Source organism: Athene noctua, chromosome 4 (genome assembly GCF_965140245.1).
Source record: "Athene noctua chromosome 4, bAthNoc1.hap1.1, whole genome shotgun sequence".
Taxonomy (NCBI): domain Eukaryota; kingdom Metazoa; phylum Chordata; class Aves; order Strigiformes; family Strigidae; genus Athene; species Athene noctua.
This window is the reverse complement of record NC_134040.1, coordinates 59509360-59523229: the sequence shown is the minus strand read 5'-3', so window position 1 is coordinate 59523229 and position 13870 is coordinate 59509360. Positions and strand designations below refer to the sequence as shown.

Below are 13870 nucleotides of genomic sequence, written 5' to 3'. Positions count from 1 at the left end.
TTACAGCTGGGGTGCTGAAGAACACATATCTCTCACTAATTACTGTTTAGTTTTGTATACTTGACGGGTAGAATGTCTGTGTTTAGATAACAGGCCTGTGAGAGCCTCCGAGACACTCCATTGAACATCCTTGAGATTCCTGCCCTGCTGTGGGAAAGATCAAAGCACAGTGGAAAAGTACACCTGCGAAAATCCCTGATACATACAGGTGAAAGAAGCAGGTTCAAGATCTTTTCTTGCTTTGCTTCTTTTTGGGTAGCAAGGACTGAGCTCTGCAGTGCCTTCTTCCCTGCTTGTGTGCCTCTACCTGGGTGCTGCTGCTGAGATCCCCCGTGTCAGGAGATAATGAGAATAAATTTGCTCTTTGCATTTCATCTGTGGTTTTGTGGTTGTTCCTGTGTCCTGCCTGTGCTGGCTCACACACCAATGCAGGTTTTTTAAAAAAAGAAATATTAAACCCCAAACCAAGAAAGATAGAATGAACAGACAAGTCAGAAAAAAACCCTAAGAATGACAGATACAGTTAAATAGTCACCCCATTTAATCCTAAAAACAGTTATAGCTTGTTTATCTATGAGGATTGTAAGCCTAACAAGACAGGCGACTTGTTAAACACCTAGCTTGGAGCATACTTTTAGTGAATCTATAATTTGGAAAAAATCTCTGTAGTGGCTAAATTCAATTAACAAGTAGAATGGATCAGTAGGAAGCAACTCAAAGCAAGGCAGTTAGTTATGAGGATCTAACACCCACACTAGGTGAAGGGAAGTTGCTGCAAGTATACTTGAAATTGCTAATGTACAGGGACCTGTAAAGTAGGACATGTAGTTTTAACACTAATCATCACTTGTGTTTACTAGCTTGTATTTTTCCTGTATTTTACTGCAATGCATGTAATTTTATTTATACTTTTCCCTAACTACCCTCTGTAGTCATTACCCACTTATAAGATGTTTTGAAACCATTTAACTCCTTGCCTCGGCAAAGGTAAGACAGACCTTGGGCAGTCTGAAAAACTCCCTGAGTACATCCCTAATAGCAGGAATCTAAAAAACCAAGTGTCTAAGAAGATACCAGTGTCAAGATAAGTGACTGGAAACTGGTCTAAACTAACCTCCTTGGAACAAACAGGAGCTGAAGGACGGATGAGGTAACTGACCATGTATGGACACAAGAAACCTGAAGTTCACTAACAGTGTGAGAACAGAGGGGAGAAGTCCCTCACTATTTTTACTACACTCGATCAGACTATGTAAATGAATTCTGAGAATCCATTAGCATTAGACTGCCTTTTCTAAGAAATCTGATGCATATGTATGCTTTTTGTGTATATTAGTCAGAACATTTGTCAGTAAGTGCGGCACTTGTGGTGGAGCGATCCCCAGTGCTGCCCAGCACTGCGAATAAAGAACGCCTGCTGAACAGTTATACTCAGTTCTGACTGTTGAATGAAACTCTTTGTTTCATAGGCACTCTTTCATTTTGCATTTGGGTTCCCCCAACCCCTTCTCCCTAAACGCTCTAGACTAGCCCTACTCTAGTTCACTTGTAAGCAGAGTTCATATGAAAAGAACCCAGCTCATGTGTTTCAAAACAGCTGTACAGTATGAACCAGAACAGAGAAAGCAATGTCCATCAAGAAGCTGACTTCAAAAGCATGTTCCTGTTACCGGCTAAACCAGAAATCTTGTGTGATCCAAAGGTACTCTTCCAAAATTATTAAGTTGGAAAGAAGGTTCAGGGATGTTGCAAAAAGCTAAGGTCATTAATGTTAGTTTGATACATTCAAGTAGTACAGTAATGATGGTCCATGTAAGCACCAAAATAAAATAATTGCTTTCATACTCTTACCATAATTGAAGACTTTTGTACCATTCACTTCGGAAATCGTATTATTTTCACTTTTCCAGTGGAGTGACACTTTATTTTCTGGAGCGTTTTCTCTAAAAGAAGACATATTCTGTTAACTTCATGAGGTTAGGACTCCACTCCTATAACGGGGGGCTCCCCCTCACCACAAGCACCCCTCTCCCCCAGGCACTTGCCAGCCCTGTTTGCCCTGGCTCCCTTCTTCCTCCTCTTCCATTTATGTCCCCCGCTTTCCCTCTTTGTAGGGTGGCAGCGGTGCTCCGGGGGGCCCAGCCGAAGGTGGGGGGGCGGTGGTGGTGAGGTGGGGTGTGTGTGTGTGGGGTGTCTCCGCTGAAGAGGGGTGTTGGAGATAGGGGGAGCTGCCAGCAACACCCAGGGCGGCTGAGGGACCCCAAAGGCGAGGGCAGCGCTGCTGCCTCCCCTCCGGCCGGGGGCTCGGGCGCGGCCCTCCCGCCCGGCCGCGGCCTCACCTGGCGATGAGCGGCCGCACACGCACACAGACCGTCACGGCTCCCTCCTCCGCCATCGCTGGGCACGGCCGCGCTGCCGGGCTCGCCCCTTTCTGCCCTCCCGCACCCAGAGGAGCAACGCGGCGGCCCAACCGCCACCGGAATTTGAACTTCTGCCGAGGCCGCTCGCTATTGGCCCGCGCGGGGCGGACGCCAGGCGGGGCGTACCACTGGCCAAGGGCGGACGGGGGGGGACGGAGGGCCGGGCCGCGCGGGGCCCCGCCGAGCGCTCCCGCGACACCCCCGCGGCTCTCGGGAGTCCCGCCATGGTGCCGGCCGGGGCTGCGGCGCCGTGGCAGTGGCGGCCGCGGGGGGGCAGCGCCCGCCGCCCAGGCCCTGCCCTCACCGGCCGGTAGCTTAATAGGCTGTCTGCTGATTTTAAATAGCGTGCTTTCACACATAAAAGTGACGTTATCTAATTAAGGGGTTTTTTTGTTTGTTTGTTTAAGTAACATTTCTATGGGTATTGAAGTGCGGGTTAGAAAAGCAACGTTTGGTGGACGGTAGTTCAAAGCAGTGTTTTGGGAAACAGAAGCAGGCTAGGTTTGCCTACTCTTCGAGAAAAAGGCTACTTCATTGTCTGTTTTCCAGTGAAAGCAATGCAGCCTTCACGCCAGCCCGGGTGGGCCCGGGAGGCAGGGAAGGAGGAGAAGGAAGCTGCAAAGGAGAGCCCATAGAAATTCAAAAAAAGAGACATGTTCCAATCGCATTTCTTTTAAGGTCAACTAATGAATAAATGAAAACAGTACTCATGTCTAAACTTTTAAGATGAAAATATGTTTTCTCCTATATTTTAATTATCCTCCTCCTCTTCATCTTCCTCTTCATCTTCCTCATCTTCCTCTTCCTCTGCTGCAGCTAAGGCTGCTTCCTTCGCAGCCTTGAAAGCCAGTTCCTCTTCCAGAGTGGGGTCTCTTGTCTCAGTGATTTCTGGCTCGCTGGGGTATTCTGCTTGCACTGGTGGAGGCAGTGCAGGGGTGTGGTTCTCTGGACTGTATTTGTGACCCCAGCCAAAGTAGATGTTATCAAATTTCCTGAGAAAAAAAAGTGAAAGGTCACACATTCTCCCTGTGACAAAACACCAGTGGAGGTATTGTCAGGCTTCTTACTCTGCTGTGCAAAAAGTCACTGTGGTGCTGATATCCTATAAGAGAAGTATTTAAAAGGCAGCACTTCTTTTTAACTGCTCCAACTGTTGGTTAAGATGTCTTCCACTTAAAAAGCCTCCAAGTGCTAAAATGATAAGGGCTGTACTCTATCACTGCGCTATACCGCAGTACAATTCCAACTTCCTATTGGTAACACAGCACCATTTTTGACAACTCCAGCGCCCATTTAAAAGCATAGAGAGGTAATGACTGTACTATGTACAGTGAAAACACACAAAAGTTAGCTGTTTTTGTAAAAACACACAGAATGTAGCTTTTTTTGTAAAAAGTACCACAGACTCAAGAATATAGGTTTTAAATCAAGGACGGTGCCCAAGTACTAACTGGACATTTACACCCATTAACTTTATAGTAGCCTCTCCAATGATGATTCATTTCACAGAACCACAGAATTATCTAGGTTGGAAAAGACCTTGAAGATCATCCAGTCCAAATATTAACCTAACACTGACCTCAACTCCACCATATCCCTCAGCGCTATGTCGACCCGACTCTTAAACACCTCCAGGGATGGGGACTCCACCACCTCCCTGGGCAGCTCATTCCAACGCCCAACAACCTCTTCTGTAAAGAAATGCTTCCTAATATTCAGTCTAAACCTTCCCTGGTGCAAATTGAGGCCATTCCCTCTTGTCCTTTCACTTATTACTTGGTTCAAGAGGCTCATCCCCAGTCTCTGCAACCTCCTTTCAGGTAGCTGTAGAGGGCGATGAGGTCTCCCCTCAGCCTCCTCTTCTCCAGACTAAACACCCCCAGTTCCCTCAGCCGCTCCCCGTACGACCTGCGCTCCAGACCCTGCACCAGCTCCGTTGCCCTTCTCTGGACACGCTCGAGTCATTCAATGTCCTTTTTGTAGTGAGGGGCCCAAAACTGAACACAGGAATCGAGGTGTGGCCTCACCAGTGCCGAGTACAGGGGTAAGATCCCTTCCCTGTCCCTGCTGGCCACGCTATTGCTGACACAAGCCAGGATGCCATTGGCCTTCTTGGCCACCCGGGCACACTGCTGGCTCCTGTTCATTGGTCTGTCAATCAACCCCCCCAGGTCCCTCTCTGACTGGCAGCTCTCCAGCCACTGCTCCCCAAGCCTGTAGCGCTGCTGGGGGTTGTTGTGGCCCAAGGGCAGCCCCCGGCATTTGGCCTTATTGAAACTCCTCCAGTTGGCCTCAGCCCATGGCTCCAGCCTGTCCAGGTCTCTCTGCAGAGCCTCCCTACCCTAATTTCAGTCTTAAACACGTACTTACTCTTGCTGTGCACATTTAAGTGGCCTTCTCCATCAGTTTCTGGAATAGTTAGAATTCAGTCAATGAATTAATAATAAAGCAACTTTGACTTCATTAGACAGGTATCTGTGTTTAGCATGTACAGTCTGTGTTGTAACCATGTCAACTAGCTACTCACTTGCCAGATGCAAAGGCATATGCTCCGGGCCATCGGTTAGACTGGAGGACTGCAACAGCATGTTGTGGGATTAGGTTTGTAGAAGGCTGAGCTGTCCAAGCAGGGATATTTTGAATTCCTGGGGGCAGCCAAACACACACAGTCTATGAATAAATTGTCTTATGAGCCTCTACAAAATATTTAAGACTGAGCTGCAAGACTTTTGCAGAATTCAAGCAATGGTTATATTAAGTTGCACGATAGATGAGTCAGAAGTGATAAACCATAAATGTAGGTGCTGTGTTCAAACAGGTGGTTTGGATGTACAGGTAGGTAGTACAGGAATGCTAACAGAGCCATGTACAGAAAAGATCATACTCCTGAAATTCAGTAGTATTCACTGCTGTTTCTTTTTTCAAGGACTTTTTAATCACTTATGGATAAATTATATAGTTATATTTCACCTTGATCAAAGAATGGAGAGTAGGAAAATAATTTACTATTGAGGTAATCTAATATTCAGGTTCCCATATTCCCATGATTTAGTGCAGTAATATGCTACAGGATCTAAATTCTTATGCATACATATATATATATATATATATTTATTTACACATGCACACACACTGTTTTTTTGCCTAAAAAGATGATGGAAAATTGCTGAATGTATTTCATGTAGCAAGCTGTCTTGAACTTGCAGTAGCCCGACAAGTCTGAGGAGTTTTTTCCCTTTTATTTTTAACAAGACTGGTAACTAGCACAGGGCAAACAATATTGCTTCATGAAGCATCAGAGTCCTATAACTTCAAATATTTACTACCTAAATTCCAAGATTCCTAGTGGCTCTCTATGAAAAACTTCATATTCCATGAGGAATACCTTCATCTTCAGAGAGTGGAGTGAGAAGAGGTGGTCCTGTTTCTTGCTGTAGTTCATCTGGCTCCTCTGCTTTCTCGTCCTCTTCATCTTCTTCTTCTTCTTCTTCCTCTGATTTTTGAAAGGGATTAAGCCAAACGCAGCGACCCTATAATTGATATGGAAAAATCATGCAATGCAAGCCAGCTAAAACAATTGGCTCAGGCACATGCACACACAATTCGGGGAGGAGGGGAAGAAAAGAAAAATATATATTCCATAATTGGTATATTGCTGGTAAAATTGTATCCTTTTGGCAGAGTGTTCCCTATGTCCCTCATCCCTCCCTCATTCCTAGTTACTATTTCAGAATGAATTTATACCTCTGTCATCAGCTTTTTGTTATTTTGTAGTCTTCAGTTCCTTGCTAGTTTGGTTTATATCTTTGCTAGATTACACAGAATCACAGAATCATCTAGGTTGGAAAAGACCTTAAAGATCATCTAGTCCAATCACTGAACTGGTCGACTGGCCAGAAGGTCATCCAGTAATTATCATCAAATTAGTAATACCTCTTTCCAGCACTAGCCTGGTATCACAAGCTTGTATGCTTTTTCATTTGCATGTTTCACAGCAGACAGTAAGCAACAAAAAACAAACCAGGAGACAAAAAATCCAAGAAATTCCATTTAACATGCAATCATAAGTTATCTGCATGTTAGCATCCTACCCAAGAAAATAGAATTTAAAACATTTTTGTCAAGTAAGGATTTCAAAAGAGAAAACTTAATATAGAAGATTACCAGAAATTGTTGTTATCTATCAAGGCCTAACTCTGTACTTTTACCTAAAGGTAAGTTTTGATCTCAAGAACACACCATTGATAAAAGTACTAAACCTATAAGGTTCCTAAATATATATCTACATAAAAAAATATATGCTATATGTAAATATGCACAACATATTTATATAATATATACTATATCAAATATATTTTCTGTAGAAGAATATTTCAGTCCAGTACCATTTCTGGCGAATAGTTCAGATGTGCAGGTGAGGAGTATCATTTACATTTGGAAACCCTAAGAAAACTACAGTGTGAATGGTATCCAAGGTCAGTGTGAGCTATGCTGGAACATACCTGCTTTAGAATACTCTGTACATGGTGTACCCATGTGGAGAGAGAATCCACCATCTCAGCCACAGAAAGAGGCTGAAAATCAGGGTTTTCTTCATATGTATCTCTTCCTCCTCCCCCCTCCTCCTCTTCATCTCCTTCCTCCTCTGCAAACTGGTAAAATCCAATGGGAGAGATCTGGGTTCCTGCTGAGATCCGAGCTATCTGTGCACGCAGGTAATTGGCCTCATTTCCAGGGAAAGGAGGAAAGCTCACAACAGGAGCATCCAGCCTACCAGTGAAGAATTTCTTGATTTTCCTGGCACAGACAATCTGGGCTGGTGTCACTGGAGGCAACTTCACCCAGGGTTTGCCTGGCTCATTACAAACAAAGTAGACATATTTATTAGCCCCAGTCCCATTTTCTTCTTTTGGGATTTCAGGTGGGGGCTTATAGGTGGACTTTGGTTGTTCATCTTCTTTTTCTTTCTCCTCATCTTCGTCTTCGACCTCATCCATCCCTTTCCCTCCTTCCTCAATAACTTCTTCCTCTTCTGTTTCCTCCTCCTCTTCCCCCTCATGGTACTGTACTTCAGCTATAATATAGTTCATCTCCAGGCCCAAAATTTTGCCCCAGAATCGACAGGTCTGGATTGGCTGAACATTAATTAGTTTTTTAAGGGCAAGGAATATGTGATAGGATTCATCTTTGCTCAAGCCAATTCCAGCCTGTTCAAAATAAAAGGCTGTTTCCATCACATTAGGTAGAGGGGTCTCTCCCTGGGAAGAAAGATCCAGAGTTAGAGCTGAAGAACATTGTAATTATCTGTTTGAAAAATTAAACATGTTACCCATAGAAGTTATACTTCACTTTTCTGTAGTGCCACTCATTCTCTCAAAGTGCTTGGCAGACATTCATTCACTACATCTTCCACTATCATTTAAAAAAATAAAAAATGCGATTTAAGGCTAAAGAGAACACAGATGAATTGCAGCTTTTAGAATATAGGATTTCAAAATTCAAACTCCTGATTACTGCAAAATAAAGAAAGTCAGAATTCTTACACAGGATCTACAGAGGACTTCAGTGCTAGGGGATGTCAGCTATGTAAGAGGCCTTGATGCCTGCAAAGTGTCACTGCATGTCCTTGTGTTTGTGGCAGATGCATTTGGGGAAAATGTAATACATATTTTATATATTTAGACATCTGACCACCAGTATTTCTCAGGACTGAATGTTCTTCTGAAAACCTTGGCATAAAGCTCCCTGCATTTTTTAAAATACTGGCCTCTGCTTTTACTGAAGTCCATAGTAAGACTCCATCTGGCTTCAGTGGAAGCAGAACTAGGCCAATAATGAAGATTTCATCAAATATTTGCATTTGCTTTATCACTCTTGCATTTCATGGGGGTAGGTGACTATATCAGAATATTAGATATTAGAAGTTGTACATGGCAGGGTAGGGAATTTGGAAGTAGTGATAGTTTCATATGGAATTTCTTTGGGCCTTCCAGGTTTCTTATATGAAAGCAAGGTAAACAGGAGTATGAAAAATTAAAAATTCCTTTCTGAAATACCCCACCTCTTTCCATTTTTACCATTGTATACTATTACTGTAAAATAAGTAATAGGCTATAGAAAAAGATGAAAGACTATCTCTTCTGTTAGTATTTTTATTCTGCAATGGCAATTCATTTTGAATATATACTGATAACTTCATGTGAAAATCAACATCTTGTTGATTAGTTTCCCTTGTTATTATAAGAATTCTCTTAATTTTTCATTGAGTACAAATGCTTCTGCCTATAAGCAGCTGAAAACTGAAAAATGCTGTTTTAAGAAGCAGCTTTTCAATTCTAATAGTTCTTCATTATAACCATATTTTTTTTTTAGTTGGAGAAGGACAGACTGGAACTGTATCTGGAGCTGGAAGGATCACAAAATTCTCCGTTCTCTATTTGACATTTGCAGCTATGCACAATATTCTGGAACTGGTGTCCAGAATTATGGTCACTCTAGGTAAAGGAATGTCTCTTTTAGATAAAGAAATTTGGATACGATATTCCATGCTGACCTGGCATATGGGAGATGTTGTAAACTTTACTTTCTGTTGATTGTCTCTAGAACATCCAGGATATTAAGGGCTCAGGATATTAGATTTACTACAGGAATAAAAATCCCAACTAAGTAACTAGATTGGTTTTTTTCTTCACAACTAGATATGGGACCAACTCAACTATAAAGAGGGTACATAGTACCGTGGCTGCAATTATTTGTATGATCGTGAGAAGCAATACTACAAAGGAGACCACAACTTCCTCCCTTCCTCCTTTCCCTTCCCACCATCCTCCCACCCATTCCCTGGTATACACGATATCTATTTTTCTCTGATAATAACTTACTATCTCTTCTTCTAGTTCTTCATCTTCTTCTCCATTAGCCTTGAGGAACAAAGCTTTACGCTTTTCTGCAGCTTCAAATGTTGGCAGAATTTCATGTTCATCTCGAAGAGTGTCCATTTTTTTCTGAAACTGAGCCCACTTCACATCCTTGCTGATATTCTCAATTATGTCTACTGCATTTGTGGGCCGTTCATCCAGGATCTTTGTAAGCATATTAGCAAGATGATCATATCTGTCATATAAATGTAAATATCATTGACCTAGCATACAAAAGACTTAGAATATTATGTTTTTAATATCAAAGCTAATCACCTAGTGCTTTGGAGAAATTGGAATAATTAGATGAAAGGGGATCATGGAGCATTATGGTAAATTAGTCTTGAACCTAGCTTGATTCTAATATACTTAGGAGTAGTCCCATCTTCCACTTTTGGTATATACTGCACCTGTCTCAAGAGCTGAAGCTGAATTTAAACTTGCTCTTAATCAATTTCCTTTTGAACTCTATCATTTCCCTTCAGAATTTTGATTCTGAAAGATGTTGGACACACTCAAGTATCACACAGCAATGAACTACTGCATTTCTAACATATATTCTCCCATTCTATATATACCCCCCTGGAATCTCTCCCTTTCTTAACATAACCCTTTGCCCTTTTACCAACACTACTTTTCTTTCCACTCAGAGTTCCTACCCTTTTCAGTTGTGTCCCTTTTTCAGACTTACAAGTTCAGGCCAGATGTTGTGCTGCTCTTCAGTAAATAGGCTTTTGCATTCTGAATCGCCAGGGTTCGGGATTTGGGATCGGGTATCTGATCGTCGTATGGACTGTATCCTGACTGATACAGACCATACTCTGGTTCATGTGGCTGATAGGGGCCACGCCTACATCCATCGGCTTGATAGGGATCGTCTCCTACTACGTATGTCTGATGGGCAGGTTTTGGTTCCCGCGTTTGGTAAGGGTCTAATCCTAGCGCATACGACTGATACATGCTTTGCCTTGCCTCCGGTGCCTGATCAGAGTCTTGTCCCAGCACGTCTCTCTGCCTGACGCTCATTTCTGGCACCTGTAGCTGGGGAGAGGCTTGTTCTGCTCCCCGTGGATCAGAGAGGTGTTGCAACGGGCTCTGCGATTGATACGGTGCTTCTCCCGGCGCACGGGTCTGCCCGACGCTTCCTCTTCGGTCTTGTAACTGGGAGGGGTCTTGCTGAGGTCCTTGGGGCTGACTCCCTCGCCTTGCCCCCCAGTACCGATAGGAAGCTGGTCCCGGTGCCGACTGCCGAGGCTGATAATGCTCTCGTTCAGGCTCAAAGCCCTCAAACGGCGGCTGCCCGGGGCCCCGCTGAGGCGGCTCGGGCCGCTCGGGGCTGTCTGCGCGCCGCAGGTGCTCCCCGAGGAGCTCTCCTCGCTCCTGCCCTTCCCGCTGCAGAGCAGCCTGGGGCGGGGGCTCCCCGGGGGGCTCGGCCATGGGCCGGCACCACAAAGCGGCCCCTCAGCCGCCCTCGCTTTACCGCGTCGCCGAGGTAGAGCGGCCGCCGTTGCTGGGGACGCCCGGCGGGCGGCGCCGGAAGGGGTGGGCGCGCGGCGGGCTTTCTGGCGGGGCTCGGCGCTACCACCGCCTGTCTCCTGGCGCTGGGGGAGTGGCGGCGGCGGTAGCAGCAGCAGCGGCGGCGGCTTGTCCTGGTGCGCTAGCCCCGTCCGCTGCAGCTAGGGCCCTTGGGGGTGCCGCCGCTCGCTGAGGAGCAGCGGCTGGTTGGGACAAGGACCCGGTTCCTGAGGGGGCCGCCGGCCCCGTTCGGCTTCCTGAGCGCCGGGCGGGGGCTGCAGCGGCTCCCTGAGGTGGGGGCCCTGTCCCTGAGGGAGCTCCTGCTGGGCTCGCCGCCCCAGCCCGGCAGGGTTGCAGCGTGTGCTAGGTGGGAAACCTCAGCAAGCTGCCCGAGTTGCTGCCGCTTTTTCTAGAGTTGTTTTCAAGTTCTACTTGTTTCTTTTCGTTGTGACCCACAGAACATGAAGTGCAGTTAGTACTCTGCCTGGAACGTTTGTGGTACAAGAATCTTTCAGATCTCAGCTGAGAGCAGAAGTGTAGATCTTCAAAAGCTTAATTTTGATAAAAAAGAATTGAGTGGCGTTCATTTGTCTTCATTGCTTTCATTGTGTGCGGTAGAAAATGCAGTTTAATCTTCTGCATTTTAGTGACGCTATGTCATGCTGTTGCTGTAAGAGACAATGTTTTTCAGGAGGAGAAAAATACTGTAAAATCTATGATCACTTAAAAAAATTGTGTTCCCAGATCCAAGGAAGAAAGCAGATGTAAATTAGTGGGAACAGAGGTGTTTTGATAGAAATGAGTTTCATCACGCAATTCTATTAGTGTTATGGAGGCAGCTGGCCACAATGTGAGTAACTTCTGTTTGCAACAGTATTAAGACACTAAAATGTGAAGGAAAAATGTCATGTTACAGTGGAAGAACCTGCTAACTTCTAGTAATTCACTTACTTGAGATTTATTTTAGAGAGATACAGTAGCACACTGCTGTATGCTTTTGCTGTCCCATCAGGTATTATGTGCTACAGTGCTATCTACTTGAACAGATACTCGGAAGTTATATCAATATCCAGAGCCCTCATCATGTGTGTAAAATTTGCTAACGTGAATTGCCTCCTTAATGGTTCATAACTGTCTGTGAAGAGCTTTTACTGTTTGAGTGAAGTTAAACACATCTGGAGGTTACGAAACAAATATATAGAGCAGGTTGGGGGGGTGGAAGGGGCCTTTTAAGGAATTGTATTTTTAGCAAATATCTGCAGCTGGCCCAAGGGTAATTGTCAAATATTCTCTAACAATTCAACAGGGAAAATAATACTGTCATTGGGTATCTATGTGAAGAAGTTGGTGCTGTATAAATGTCAGCAAAAGGCCCTATTAGGCCCTTATGAGTTGTTTTAAATAAGGTAGTGCAACACCTGAACTGTAAAATATACTTCTCTGTCACTGATGGATCAGTTAATGTAACTTTTTAAAAATGCAGTTTGTTTTGGATATTAGAAGTGACCAGAAAAAATTCTCAGATGGGACAGTGTAGGGGGAGGTGCTCGGAAGATCTCGCGATGTATGGGAAAAACAGAGGCACATGAAAAGATCTCGCCATGCACGGAAAGAACAGGGAACTAAAGATCTCGCGATGTACAGAAAGGGGTATATAAAGCAATTGCGCAGTTAATAAACCGAACAGATAGCATCCACCATATTGGCGTTTGTGCTTTCTTTCCCGCAGAGGTTAACCTCCTGCAAGGGTTAGCTGTGATCTGAACGCCGCATTCCTGTGGCTTAGCAGATAGAAAAAAACAGCTAATGCCTTACCACAACAGGACATGGCAAGTTTTTGTCAAGTTCTGAGAGAGTAAGTGCCAAAAGTATCATTGAGGAATCTGACTCTTTGAAATAGCAGCAAAACATGTATTTTCTGCATCCTTTAATAGGCAGAACATTTACATGAAGAATTAAAGAGTTTCTGTATTGTGCCTCTGTGATTCCAACAAGTAAGATAATATAAAAATCCCATTTTTGCTGGATTTCAACTTATAGAGGCTTTATTAGTGACCTATTGATCTTTGTAAGGAATGTGCACAAGTTCATTTTGCAGATGTATTTGCAGAATTTACACACTGACTGCAGAGGGCGGTACAGTACTTGCAAATTACTTGTGAATTAATTTTTATTTTATATCCATATTTCATATTTGGAGGAAAACCTTGATTTGTTTAGCAATTCACTTCTATAAAAATTGTATGGAATTCAATTTTTTTTTCTACCTGTCATGTACTGTGAAGCAGCTGCTCAAGAAAGGACAACTGCTTTATCTTTTCAGTCTTGTTCAGCAAAGAAAGAGAAAACTAGGGGCACCGATATTGCAATTATATAAGTTAGAACACATATAAAATGTACAATGGCTCAGGGCAAAGCGTAGCTCAGTGCAGAAGGATTTTTCAGCAAGGGGCTGTGATTATCTCTTGTTGATACAGAAAATTAGGAAGTGAATATATGCAATATTGTTGCAGAATCTTATGCTGATGCTTATCAGTAGCATGGATTAATTAGGTGAACAGTAACTAAAATATTAATGTTTTATCTTTCCAGAGGAGATATGTTAATGGCTTGTATGATCTCTGCTGTGGCCAGGTAGCAATGGTCTCTTGTCCTATGGATTCAAGACTGTTTTTCAGTAGCCCTCTTTTTTCTTTTTAAATTGAACTCTTGCCTGTTGCTGATGTCCAAGTGGAGATCCAAAGATGGCATAAAATGTTGCATGTAGAACTGGACATCTGTTGCATTTCTATACAGTGTCATTAGTGAATTTTGAACATGCTTGCACTGGGAAGGGAATGACAGGCAATCTGAATAGAGCTTCCCATTTCAAGTGGTAATCCTTCTGTGCTCCGTTGATTTCTGTGCAAACAACTATTGAATTGGAAATCCCGGATTCAGGCCCTATGTGTGTCTTACTGGAAGAATGCCTTCATCACCAGACCAGTAAATAGCACCTGTAACTACTGAGGTGAAGCT

General features: G+C 43.8%; 2 protein-coding genes across 2 annotated transcripts in view; both read right to left on the bottom strand.

Moving 5' to 3' along the window:
- The window catches only part of CENPE (centromere protein E), a 38682-nt gene extending 36287 nt beyond the window's left edge, over positions 1-2395 (bottom strand). The window contains exons 1-2 of the mRNA XM_074903990.1: positions 2340-2395; positions 1852-1943 (exon numbers count right to left, since the gene is read on the bottom strand). Coding sequence (XP_074760091.1) covers positions 1852-1943; positions 2340-2395 — 148 coding nt within the window. The remainder of the gene's footprint in view (positions 1-1851; positions 1944-2339) is intronic.
- A 711-nt stretch (positions 2396-3106) lies between these two features.
- LOC141959738 (radial spoke head protein 6 homolog A-like) lies at positions 3107-10852 on the bottom strand. The gene is made up of 6 exons (XM_074903989.1): positions 10029-10852; positions 9302-9533; positions 6923-7678; positions 5806-5950; positions 4948-5065; positions 3107-3412 (listed from the first exon to the last, which is right to left on the bottom strand). The coding sequence occupies exons 1-6, from the start codon at positions 10772-10774 to the stop codon at positions 3172-3174; spliced, it is 2238 nt and encodes a 745-aa protein (XP_074760090.1). The 5' UTR covers positions 10775-10852; the 3' UTR covers positions 3107-3171.
- Positions 10853-13870: the final 3018 nt, after the last annotated feature.